Source organism: Schistocerca americana, chromosome 1, assembly GCF_021461395.2.
Source record: "Schistocerca americana isolate TAMUIC-IGC-003095 chromosome 1, iqSchAmer2.1, whole genome shotgun sequence".
In the NCBI taxonomy this organism is placed as follows: Eukaryota; Metazoa; Arthropoda; class Insecta; order Orthoptera; family Acrididae; genus Schistocerca; species Schistocerca americana.
The window spans coordinates 805,190,162-805,203,612 of record NC_060119.1 but is presented as its reverse complement, the minus strand read 5'-3'; the positions used below and the strand labels follow the sequence as shown (position 1 = coordinate 805,203,612).

At 40.3% G+C, this 13,451-nt stretch overlaps 1 protein-coding gene across 4 annotated transcripts in view; it reads left to right on the top strand.

Annotated features, from left to right (window-relative positions):
- LOC124612689 (G-protein-signaling modulator 2) overlaps window positions 1-13,451 on the top strand; it is a 138,090-nt gene that overhangs the window by 4,005 nt on the left and 120,634 nt on the right. For all 4 annotated transcript variants that reach the window (XR_006979562.1, XR_006979561.1, XM_047141032.1 and 1 more), the window contains exons 3-5: window positions 10,733-10,868; window positions 10,955-11,097; window positions 11,174-11,297. Coding sequence is in view for 2 of the 4 variants with exons in the window: in XM_047141032.1 (XP_046996988.1) it covers window positions 10,733-10,868; window positions 10,955-11,097; window positions 11,174-11,297 (403 nt within the window). In the remaining 2 variants the exon portion in view is untranslated. The remainder of the gene's footprint in view (window positions 1-10,732; window positions 10,869-10,954; window positions 11,098-11,173; window positions 11,298-13,451) is intronic.

The following is a 13,451-nucleotide window of genomic DNA, read 5'->3' as shown; positions in this document are numbered from 1 at the left end:
GTTTTAACTTCTCTGGAGTGTATAATGATGCTTATTTTTTATGTAGTAGTTTTACTGCTCCTGGTAACCTTGCTTGGAATGTACTTGTCTGAGACATGTGTATGCACTTCTTTTGCCTTCATACTGTCTGTCCGCAACCAGAATTGTACCTTGATGACCAGTTGCTCAGTATGGCAGAATCACGCCTTTTTTGAACTGGTGTCCGATGCCCAATTGACATAGCTTCTCCTTCTTCGCCACCTTAAGTGAATCTGTTGGTCACACCTTAATACACTTCGCTGCCCCAGTAACACTAACTGGGACACAGACTGCTGTACACTTTTGCCACTTTACAAAGCTCTGTCCTGTCCCATCATGATTATGGGCATCTGACATATGTTTCGGCACATTGCCTACAGCATTGTGGATGCTGGACCTGATGCACCATTGTGGGCTGCGACTTGTAACAAGTGCCTTTTGGACCAGCCCTACAAACAGCATATTCACAGAGGTTGAAATCCCTCAATACAAATCAGGCACCAAAAACTGCTGCTCAATGCAACACACATTTTCTGCTCCCTGTGTGTCTGAACTGTCGTGCCAATTTTCCACCATCGCTGCTTCTCAGGGAGCCATCGCGTATGCCCCCGTGATGTGTACCCTGTCTTTGGGTCTGTCTCAACGTATCGTTTGGACTGAAAGATACTGTTGACCTCATGGTTTCTCGCTGCCTGTTCCTGGCCAGCCTTGATGCACTTCTGGGTTCGGAATTGGTGCACACTGACGGCTGTATGGTTGACGGACAAACTGGTTTTGCATAGACCCATGCAAGTTGCAGTGATCTACACTTCCTGCCGTACAGATGCAATGTATTTGCTGCAAACTTGCTGTCCATCACATTTGTTCTTGACCAGTGAGACATTATTAATTGGCAGTGACTCCATGAGTAGTTTTCAGGCTATAGATCAGTGCTATCTGATCACCCATTGGTTGTTACTATCCAGGCTCTCATTTCTGACCTCCATCTAGCTGGACAGTCTATTATCTTTGGACCACTGTTCACTATGGGGTCCCAGAAAATGAACATACTGACCAGTTTGTTAAGTTGGCTTTCAGGATGCCAACTTAGGAGATGGGGGTATCAGAATGGGACCTTCAGTTGACACTACACCTCCAGTTGTAGGAGGCTTGGAACATGAATTGGTGTGCCCTGGTTTCTCCCAATAAGCTGCAGGCAATAAAGGGGATCATGACGGTGGCAGTCTTCCCTCTGTCCTTCTTGTAGGGAATCTACTATTCTCTGTTGCTTTGCATTGACCACGCTTGGCTAACCCGTGGCCACATCCTACAATGTGAGGATCCAACCCACTGTTGGTGTGGTGCCCTTCTGATGGTGGCCCACATCTTACTGGAATGCCCTAATCTGGCCACCTTATGGCAAAACCATCAAGTTGCTGACATGCTGCCTCTGGTGGAAGTGGACGATGCCAAAGTGGCTGATCTGGTCTTACATTGTATCTATGAATGTGATTTCTACTCCTCTCTGTGTGGAAGGGCATGTTGGCGTCGTCGGCTGCCTAAGGGATTGGAGGGGTAGCCCATCGACTGCTCCGAACCAGGGTGCCCTTGGCTACCCTTGCTTGGTGATATGGCCTGATTCCTGCCCTCCTCACCTTTTTAATTCTTTTTGTATTTTTACGCCCGTCATTGATTTACTGTCTCATCATCACTGTCTGTTTCCCGAGATTTTTATCAACTGTCGCATTGCTGTTCTTCTTGTGGTAATGGAGGGTGAGAAAATATCAGTCGGTCACAGAGCGTGCATTTCCCATTCCATAATGTGTCACAGGGCGTACAGCTGTTTTCTGTACAGAGCAGCTCACCCACCTCCATTCTCTTACACCTCTCTCACATCTACTTCCTTTTATCTCTTTGGTTTTATTTATTTTTGGTTGCAGTTGGGTTCAGCAGGATTTGTCTTCTATGTCCTTTATCTCTGAGGCCTCTTGCTGGCTTGGCTCATATGGAGGGGGTGACAACCTCATAGTTTGGTCCCTAACCTCATCAGTCCAATCCAATCAAAAGAAGTTGCAAAATAATTTAGACAAGATTTCTGTGTAGTGGGAAAAGTGGCAATTGACCTTAAACAGTAAAAAGTGTGATCTCCACATGAGTACTACAACGAATCCATTAAATTTTGATTACGCCATAAATAACATAAATTTAAAGATTGTTGATTCAACTAAATATCTATGGACTACAGTTATGAGCATTGTGAAACCGGAGTTTTTCCTGGTGTACGAAATGCTCAAATATCTTATGGGAATACAGCTGGGTGAAGTCTTTGAAAACAACCATTATTTCATGCTCATTTTCAAGGCACAGATGCGGTTTGAACAGTTATGAACAATTTAAATCAAAAACATCACATGGGAAATGTTGTGCAGAAAGTGAATCAGAGCGTGCGTTTTAATGGCAGAATACTTAGAAGATGAAAAAATGTACTATAGGGGCTGCCTGCACTATGCTTGTTCAGCCTTTCTGGAATATTTCTGCTTCGTATGGGTCCTTACTGTGTAGATAGGTGGAGGGCATGGAAAAAGTTCCAAGAAAGTCAGCTTGACTTGTGTTATTGCAAAATAGGGGATGGAGTGTCATGGACGTGATGTGTGAGTTGGGTTGGCAGTCATTAGATGATGGCTTTTTTCATTGCGGTGACATCTTTTCATGAAATTTCAATCACCAGTTTCCTCCTCTGAATGCGAAAATCTTTTGTTGACTCCCACCAATATAGGGAGAAATGACCATTGTCCTAAAACAAAAGGAATTAGAAGAATTGTGGAAAGACTTAGGTGTTCATCCTTCACACATGCTATTCGAGATGGGAATGGTGACAAAATAGTTTTAATGTGGTTCTTTGAACCGTGTGCCAATTACTGAAGTGTGAATTGCAGTGTAGTCATGAAGAAGTAGAAATTTAGACTGTTGAAAGGTACCCCCAATTAAAATATGCCTCCCTCTCCCCTATTCTGCAAATTTCACAAGTGTTTTGCCTACATATACTTAAGTTGTCTAACCCCATCATCTCACCTCTTTATATTTATAAAAAGACAGTAAATCTTCAAACTACAAAAATACAGAGTCAATTTATAAAAGACAATTTAAACGAGTGTGGTTAAGCAGTCATAAAATAGTTGTTGTGGTCTTCAGTCTAAAGACAGGTTTCACTTCCTCTGTTATATCTCTGCTACTCTCAGAATTTAAAATAGTATATTCCACTCAAGATTGTAAAACACTTTCTCTAAATGTACAAATGATATTAATGTAGATAGGCCTCTCTTTAACCTAACACCTACGATAAGTTGTCGGATCAGCGTTGCTTCAGATGTTCTCACATTTCTCCAGAACTCAACTTTTCTTCCTCTAGGTTGGTTTCTACAAGTTTTTCAATTTTTCTGCAAATAATTCATGTCAATATTTTGAAATTGTGACTTATTAAATTTTGAGGGCATGCCTTCTGTTCCAAGGAGCTTGTTTTGACTTATAGGTCTTCCAGTGCCCTGTGAAATTCTTCTCGCAGTATATCTCCCATCTCATCTTCACCTGCTTCCTCTTCCCATACTATAACACTGTCCTCAAGTTTTTTTTCAGTTACAAGGGTTGGAACTTTAATAGTGGCAGCTATTTATTTACAGCTCGTACAAAATAGGTACGTGTTTCAAAGTTTTACTGACCTTCAGAGTAGTCACCAGCATTATGTATAACCCACTGCCAGTGAAGTGGAAATCATAGGATACTCTTAGCAGTGCCAGTTGTGTTGACAGTTCAAGTGGCGCGGTCTGTTGCCCAACGAATTTGTAGCAGTTCTGAAGCGAATGCCATGAAGTGTTTCCTTCAGTTTAGAAATAGAGTTGAACTCACGAGGGCTTAAGTCAGGGGAGTGCAGTAGGTGGTATAGCACTTAGCAGCCCCATCAGTCAAACAAATCAGTAACAGCTTGCACTGTATGTGCTTGAACATTGTCCTGCAAAACGATGGTTAGGTCCTGCAGAAAGTGTCATCACTTCTGTCTCTATGCTGCTCATTTTTGGAACACAACCTACGACCAGCTTAGAGACAGAAGTGGTGACCTTTCTGCAGGAACTGACCATCATTTTGCAGGACAATGCTCAAGAATATACAGTGTAAGTTGTTACTGATTTGTTTGACTGATGGGGCCGCTAAGTGCTATACCACCTACTGCACTCCCCTTACTTAAGCCCTTGTGAGTTCAACTCGATTTCTAAACTGAAGGAAACACTTCACGGCATTCGATTCAGAACTGCTACAAATTCGTCAGGCTATAGTTCGCGCCACTGGAACTGTCAACACAACTGGCACTGCTAAGAGTATCCTACGACTTCCACATCACTGGCAACGGGTTATACACAAAGCTGGTGAATACTTTGAAGGTCAGTAAAACTTTGAAACACATACCTATTTTGTACGAGCTGTAAATAAGTAGTTGCCGCTATTAAAGTTCCAACCCTCGTACATAGGCCCCCCCGTGTATTGCTTCCGCCTTTCAGCTTTCCCTTCTTTGCTTAGTACTGGTTTTTCAACTGAGCTCTTGATATTCATACAGTTGTAGTCCTTCATACTTTTCTGGCAGTCTGCTGACATCTTGAGATGTCGGTATCCTGCTGGATATCAGTGTCGTTCATTCACAATAGTTCGACAAACTGACTTGTTCTTGTGATCAAGTGCTACCTGAGACTACTCATTGAATGGAACAGGTCTTGTACTTACACTTACATCAACATCTACATGGATACTCTGCAAATCACATTTAAGTGCCTGGCAGATGGTTCATCAAATCACTTTCACAATAATTCTGTTATTACAATGTCGAACAGCACGCAGAAAATACAAACACCTATATCTTCCTGTGCAAGCTCTGATTTCCCTTATTTTATTATGAGGATTTTTTCTCCCTGTATAGGTTGGTGTCAACAAAATATTTTCGCATTCAGAGGAGAAAGTTGGAGATCGAAATTTCGTGAAAAGGTTTTGCCACAATGAAAACTGCCTTTGTTTTAAAGATGTCCACCCCAAATCCTGTATCATGTCCATGACATTCACTTCCCTATTTCAGGATAATGCAAAAAGTGCTGCTCTCCTTTGAACTTTCTCGATGTACTCCATTAATCCTATCTGGTAAGGATCCCGGACTGTGCAGAAGTACTCCAAAAGAGGACAGACAAGCTTAGTGTAGACAGTCTCTTTAGTAGACCTGTTACATTTTCTAAGTGTTCTGTCAATAAAACACAGTCTGGAGCTGAGAACAAAGTGTCACCAACTCTGCTCACATCCCCACACAGCAGTCAGTCACTATCCACACTGAAGACCGTGGAAAACTACACTACGCAGACAAACAAAGGACAGTCAACACACACTATGCAACTCTACTGTAGACATGGAGGAAAATACAGGAACTGTGTGTAATAAATTAGATTACTACGCAGAGATTCAAAAACTGAAGTACCAAAACACTCAGGTGAGACTAAATGATGGGAACGTGTAATATATCACTTGTTGAACTTGTAGTATGTCACAAAATCAGTTTACTTTCCGATGCAGTCAAAAACACAAGAACTGTGTCTATTAAGTATTAAATCAACATGCAGAAACCCCAGAAACTGTACTACCAAAGCACATCTTTGGCTTTACCCTTCCACGGTTGGTTCTAGGCATTCCGTCTGCAGTCTGCTCCTGCTAGCAGCATCCTTAGGCATTCCCTCTTCAGTGTAGTGTGCCAGCACATTCCATTTTCAGTCTGGTGCATTTTTATGTTTTCTCCTTTCATCTATTCAATTCAATATCTCCTTTGTTTTCTAGGGATTTCTGCTAGGCCTTTTTTTTTATCTGCGTGGTCCTCAGCTGCTTACACTATTTCATCTCTTCAATTTACTTGTAGAATTTGCTATGAATTCCAAAAATATGAAAGTTAAGGAACTATTAGCACAGCAACCGTAGTCCATAAGAAAGGAGAGGCAAAAAGCAATCAGTTGCAATCCCATTAGTTTTCATTACTCTTGCATTATCTAGATTTTGGCTATAAATATCCGTTCTCAGTACATTTGTGCTACAATCCTATAAACTAGTGGCAGACATGTCACCATACGATCTTACTGTTGTGTAGGCAGAAGAAAACTTTCACTTGTACACCAATAATATCATTTGGTGACATGTACTGCTGCGAATTTATTGGATTGTAACAGAGATGTTCTGAAAACGGCTGTTAATAACTGAAATGTAGATATGCAAGAGTAATAAAACCTAATGGGATTGCGACTTATTGCCGTGTGCCACTCCTTTCAAATAAATAACTTCTTTCTTCTAATAATGTACTAATGATTACTCTTGAGAGAACTAAGAGTCTTTAATGCAGTTGGGTATGTAAAGTATCAGGAGGTTGGTTAGAGGCACCAATATAAATAGTAAACACAAAGTATTCATTAGTGCAGTGAAGAGAGGGCATGGCACAGTTCCTGAATTGAGACGTGTCAGCATAGTTGATGTGAAAAAGCTATCACTTAGTAAATGAAACAGCTTGGCTGTTACATACTTACAGTAAAGCATTGAACAGTCCGTTTACAGGTCATCTTCAGCAGTGCTAGAGAATCCGTAGCAAAGTTCTGGGTGTAGTCCAGTTGAACAGCAGTTGATCAGAGTTTTGTATGATGTGTTGGCACTGTCCAGGAAGCATAGCAAATAGCGAATGTGCCTCCTGCTTGCTGCACAACGTTTTTATAGCCCGTAGGCATGGGACCAAGTTGTTATGTCATGTTGCTTGTCAATGAGCCTGGTCTCTAGTGCTTCTTACATTGTGAATGGAAAGTCGCTTCTCAGCATCCTTTGGCCATTTGCTAGTAATGGCTGGGATGTTTCCATTGTTCACTGTACCCATGGAGACTTACATCTTCTGTCTTCATGGTGCTATGTTCAGAGTGAACATAGCACTCTACATTCATCTTCTACTGTATTCCTTTCTCCTGTTTCAGTCAACCATTGCCTAATGCTCCCATTGGAACTCTCAACAATCTGTGGTTCTTTAAACTTATACAGATCCCATCTCCATAATTTCGTACCATTTTGCAATTTCTTCAGTTTCAATCTGCAATCATAAGCAGTAAATTGCAGAGTCCATGTCTGTTCCTGGAAGCATCTTACAGTTCAATATCTTGTTTTGGAGTCTCTGTCTTGCCATTGTACAATCAATCTGAAACCTTCCAGTTTTCCTAGGTCTCTTCCATGTACATAGTCTTCTTTCAAGATTCTTAAACCAAGTTGTAATGATGATTAAATTATGCTAAGTGCAAAATTAACCAGGTGGTTTCCTGTGTCAGTCCTTCCCCCCAGATTCTGTTCTCTAATTTTTTCTTCTCTTCCTACTACCAAAATCCAGCCAACCATCACAATTAAATTTTCATCTCCATTTACGCTCTGAATCATTTTCTTTAATTCATCATACATTCTTTCAGTCTTTTAATCATCTGTGGAGCTAGTTGGCAAATAAACTTGTGCTAATCTAGTGAGCGTTGTTTTGTGCATATCTTGGTTATGATAATGTGTTCCTCTACTGTTCATGGTAGCTTACCTTCATTCCTGTTTTATTACTCAATCTTAGGCCTACTCTTGTATTAGCCCTATTTGATTTTGTGTTGATAATCTTCTACTGACCTGACCAGAAGACGTGTTCTTCCTGTTATTGCACTTCACTAATTTCCACTATATCTAACTTCAGCCCATCCCTTTCCTTTTCTAAATTCTGTAGCCTACCTACCCAATTAAAGGATGTAACATTTCACACTCTGATCATAGAATGTTAGTTTTGTTTTCCAACTGACATTATCCCCAATAGCTCCTGGTTGGAGATCCGAACAGGGAACTATTTTACCTCCGGAATATTTCACCTAGGAGGTTGCCATCATCATTAAGCCATACTATAGAGTTGCCTGGCTTTGGGGGGAACAAATAACGGCTGTAGCCCTTGCTTTCAGCCATGCGCAATACTAGCATAGCAAGACATTGTTCGCTAATGTTACAAGGCAAGAACAGTCAATCATCCAGTTTGTTGCCCCTGCAGCTGTTGAAATGGCTGCTGCCCCTTTTCAGTACCTAAAGGTTATGGTGGCCTCACCACAGATACTCTTCCATTGTGGTTGCACCCATGGTACGGCTGTCTGTATTGTTGAGGCGTGCAAGCCTCTCTACCACAGTAAGGTAATGGTTCATGCAGGAACTCATAAAATTAGCTTAATCTTAATTGTAGATATCTTATGATGGTAGTAGTCGAAATGGCATGATAAATAAATTTACTAATTGATCTAGATCATTTTATTCACAAAAAAGTTTCAGTATTCAAGATTAGTTATCTCAGAATTTACTTCCATATGACACTATTGAATCAAAATAAGCAAAGTTTGCTTACTTAGTGATTTCTCTCTCTCTCTCTCTCTCTCTCTCTCTCTCTCTCTCTCTCTCTCTCTCTTTCTTTCTTTCTCTCCCCCCCAAAGCCTTGCAGTAATACCAAGTGCAAAGTGGCTAAACTGAGTTGTTTAAGAATTTCTCAAATATGTTTTTTTTAAAGTTATCATCCATTTGAAACTGAATCTCATACATAGCTACCTCTATCCCGTATCTTACAATCAGCGGTGGTACCCTTTGATGGACATACTTGAATATATTGTAAATTTCCTGTAATTTACTTCTATGGTCACAAACTTTTTGTTAACAGATTACCGGTTTCGGTCTATAATGACCATCATCAGATCTGCAGCAAAAAATGGGAAAACCATAAATACACTCGCAGGCTGTCTACAGCTTAAAAACAATGAACTGACCATAATGAAAAGTACTACTGACATATATATGCATTTGTGCGCTTTAAGTATGAAGAGGCATACCTGTTTCATAAAAAAAGTCCTAATGTACTGCAGCCAAGGTGGAATTGTCAAGTGTTAAATGCAAAATCAGAACCAGCACACCAAATATATATAAATAACAGCATATGCATGAGTCATGTTGTCAGTAGCACTACTGTTCAAAACAAGCTGCCGTACAGTAGCCACAAGGTGTTTGTGTTGCAAGTTCACCATATGTCGCTAATGTAGGCATACACTAGTTTTCAATGATTAATTGAACAGTGTAAAATAAAGGGGGGATACAATAGTTGAAGTCTGTAATGAGCTTATAAGCGATGGATGGGTGAGTACAGTGACTGTCACTGTCCTAACCCATCCAGCTCCATGCCTGTTCCCATTCCAGTGCTACACAGCCGTCACTTCACCGCCACACCCAGTCTTTTAATTTCTTTTTATTTCTCTCCTTTCTGCTACTTCTCCCCCCCCCCCCCCCCCCCCCCCGCCCCACATTCTCTCCTGCCCTCTGTCTAAACTGCAGCACTTCACTATCCACCACCCCCACCAAACTATCCCTCCCCCTGCCTGCTCCAGCCTCCTCCTTACCACCACCCAGTCGCCACTCCCATCGTGCACTGGTGTGCTGCTCGCAGCGTGGTTTCAGTTATCTGAGTCTGCAGGCGTGTGTGCAAGTTGTGTGTGCGTGCAGGCACGTGTGTCTATTGCTGACAAAGGCCTTGATGGCCGAAAGCTATGATTGTGTGAATCTTTTTGTTGTGCCTATTGTGATTCATCATCCCCGCTATATGGTGAGTAGCAACTTTCCTTCTCTAATATTGTTACATTTCATCCTGGATTTTCCATTGTATGAAGTACAATGTTTTACAATTCTTTTGTTACGTAGAACATGAGCCACCACGTACCTTCCATAAAACCTTATTTTTTGTGTCAAAATGTTGTGATTTACTCAGTCAAATACCTTGGACAGATCACAGAATATACTGACTATTGCCTTTATATTATTAATTTTTTGTTGAATCTCATGAGTGAATTAATAGATATCATTATTGGAAGAAGTGCTCAGTGAACTTGTTTACTTCACAATAGATGTGTTTGAGGTACCTGTGGCCATGAGCATTGTGATGCAGGCCAAAATTTAAACTGTTAGATGAAAATGCTGTAAACAGTGTCTTCAATCAATCTTTGACTGAAAAGTATCAGGACAAAATGTTAGTGGAAGAAATGTAATTTCTACAGCTGTATTTCCTTAACCTAATCCATAGATTACTGTAGGCTACAGAGAAAAGATGAAGATAAGCATCACATTGATAATTACCAGTCTTCATAACAAAAATATGACTTATAGTATACATAGTCATTTACAGTACTAATATAGAATAAACAAATTAATAATTTTTATTGTTTGTTTACATTATTTTTATTAAAATGTTTATTGTGAAATGTATTGCTTAAGAGTAAAGTCTAAAAAGGAATCGGAAAGAGTTACGTATTCCACCCACTTTCCCTCAATCATGTTACCTCTCACCCTCTCCTCACACACTTACCAAAAAAAATTTTCCCACTCTCTGTTAGAAATTAAATATAGGATCCTATCACAATACTCCATGTAAATCATGAACTTTTTCTTTGTTTGCCATACAATAACCAGTAATACACATAGTGAAAGTACGTGAATTTATGATCTGTGAAAAAAAGGAGACAGAGAGAGAGAGAGAGAGAGAGAGAGAGAGAGAGAGAGAGCGCAAGCAAATGACTATATGCTGCTTAGAAAAGAATTACTGGAAACAATAATTCTGTGAATGATTGCCATCAGTATGCTTTCTTCACAGCACCATGGGAGATAAATTAGGAGAAGCAAAATCAAGTGGAAACCTGGGAAACACATTGAAAGTTATGGGGAAATTTGATGAGGCTATGATATGCTGCAAGCGACATTTAGAAATATCTCGGGAACTTGGTGATAAGGTAAAATATATATTAATTTTTTTATTATAAATATCAGCAAATTTCAAATCCCTTCTTCATTTATAAGTTCTTTTGTCTTGTTTAAGTTAAGTGAAGGACGAGCACTTTACAATCTTGGTAATGTATATCATGCAAAAGGAAAACACATTGGGCGAGTAGGGCAGCAAGATCCAGGAGAATTTCCAGAAGATGTTAGATCATGTCTCCAGGAAGCTGTGAAGTACTATGAGTGAGTAAACATACTTCCATATGCACCACTGTTGAATGTTTAACAACACTATGACGTATTGCATTGGTTTTTATAGGGAAAACTTGCAGTTGATGAGAGAACTGAATGAAACAGCAGCTCAGGGTCGTGCATGTGGAAATCTTGGGAATACCTATTACTTACTTGGTGATTTCCAGAAAGCCATACACTATCATGAGGAGGTAAGAACTATTTCCATTCTGTTAGGAAGTAAATATGGGAACATATGACAAACTGGCAGTTCACTACCACATACATTTGTGAATCTGTGTTAAAAAATAAAAGCACATGACTATGTGCTGCTTAGGAAAGGTCACTGGAAACAGTAATTTTGATGAATTAAGAAGTACAACTTTTTGCATTCTTTTTGTCAAGCAGGACTTGAGCCGTGATATCTTCATAAACCACAAAGCTTTTCTTTGTTTGTTATACAATAAACAATAATATCATACAGTGAAACTACACAAGTTTGTGAACCTGCATTATCAAAAAGGAAGTGAGTATGTGCTGCTTACAGCATGTCACTGACAATAGAAGCTGCATTATTACTGGCAGTAGGTGCCACAGGGCATGCATGCTAAACAACTGTGCTACAATAATCGTGTTGATGTAATTACCATCCATATGTGGCATTACACTAATCATTGTTTCCTGTTTGTGTTACAACAGTGCAACATATACTCAGTAATATTGCATGTATAAACACAAACTGTTTCATTTGTGTGCACTCCTTTATTTATTTATTTATTTGTGTCCCTTGGAGCTTGTAAGGCATCTGATCTTGGCTTACAACTTCTTGCTTTATTCAACACTTGGTTCATATTTACTTAGGGTGTTGTTTGGAAACAGAACATTATAGATTCTTAAACTAATGACGAAGCTTCAAGTGTAACAGTGCAGGTACTTTATGCTCAAAAGCCAATCTCAAACTCTCACATCAGCTAGAAAATACTGTATGCTAAATGGTATAATGTTATTTCTTCTCATCATTGACTGAAATTCATTGCAATGCTGCTAACATTATGTAGGAATAACTTACAATAAACTTAAAGCCAAACCCATCAAATACAAATGAGAGGCATTTTGCAACTGCTCTGAGCTTTGCACAACAATCAACAGTGCTGAAACACTGGGGAATGGCCAGAGTAGTATTTTAACCTCATCTTGCAACTTACAGGTTCCATTTAAGCGTGTACTTTATTAACAGACTGCATATTGGTGTATGTCTAAAATTATTGTTACTCATGTAAGATAAAGTGTTTACAGTATATATTGTTGTAGAAAATGTTATTTATATAAAAACTAATTTCGAGGACATGTACCTCACTCTGGGCAACAGTGTCATTGAATGCCATTCTGTATGTACACACATCAAAAAAAGTTTTGCATCACCTTGGTTCCGAGAGTTCCGGAACCTGAACAGAAAATTGAAATAGAGATCAACATAAACATCGATTCCACCTCCTTTATTGCTCATGAAAACCACACATTGCATGTTGTACCACCATACAGCAAGACCTTCAGAGGCGGTGGTCCAGATTGCTGCACACACCGGTACCTCTAATACCCAGTAGCATGTCCTCCTGCGTTGATGCATGCCTAAATTCATCGTGGCATACTATCCACAAGTTCATCAAGGCACTGTTGGTCCAAATTGTACCATTCCTCAATGGCGATTTGGCGTATATCCCTTAGAGTGGTTGGTGGGTCACGTCATCCATAAACAGCCCTTTTCAGTCTGTCCCAGGCATGTTCGATAGGGTTCATGTCTGGAGAACATGCTGACCACCATAGTCGAGCAATGTTGTTATCCTGAAGGAAGTCATTCATGAGATGTGCATGATGGGGGCACGAATTGTCTTCCACGAAGACAAATGCCTCGTCAATATGCTCCCAATATGGTTGCACTATCCGTCGGAGGATGGCATTCATGTATTGTACAACCATTACGGCGCCTTCCATGAACATCAGTGGTGTACGTTGGCCCCACGTAATGCCACCCCAAAACAGCAGGGACCCCAACCTTGCTGCTCTAGCTGTACAGTGTGTCTAAGGTGTTCAGCCTGTCCAGGTTGCCTCCAAACACTTCTCCGATGATTATCTGGTTGAAGGCATATGCAACACTCAACGGTGAAGAGAACGTGATGCCAATCCTGAGTGGTCCATTCGGCATGTTGTTGGGCCCATCTGTACTGAGCTGGATGGTGTCGAGGTTGCAAAGATGGACATCACCATGGACGTCGGGCATGAATTTGCGCATCACGCAGCCTATTGCACACAGTTTGAGTCGTTATACAATGTCCTGTGGCTGCACGAAAAGCATTATTCAACATGGT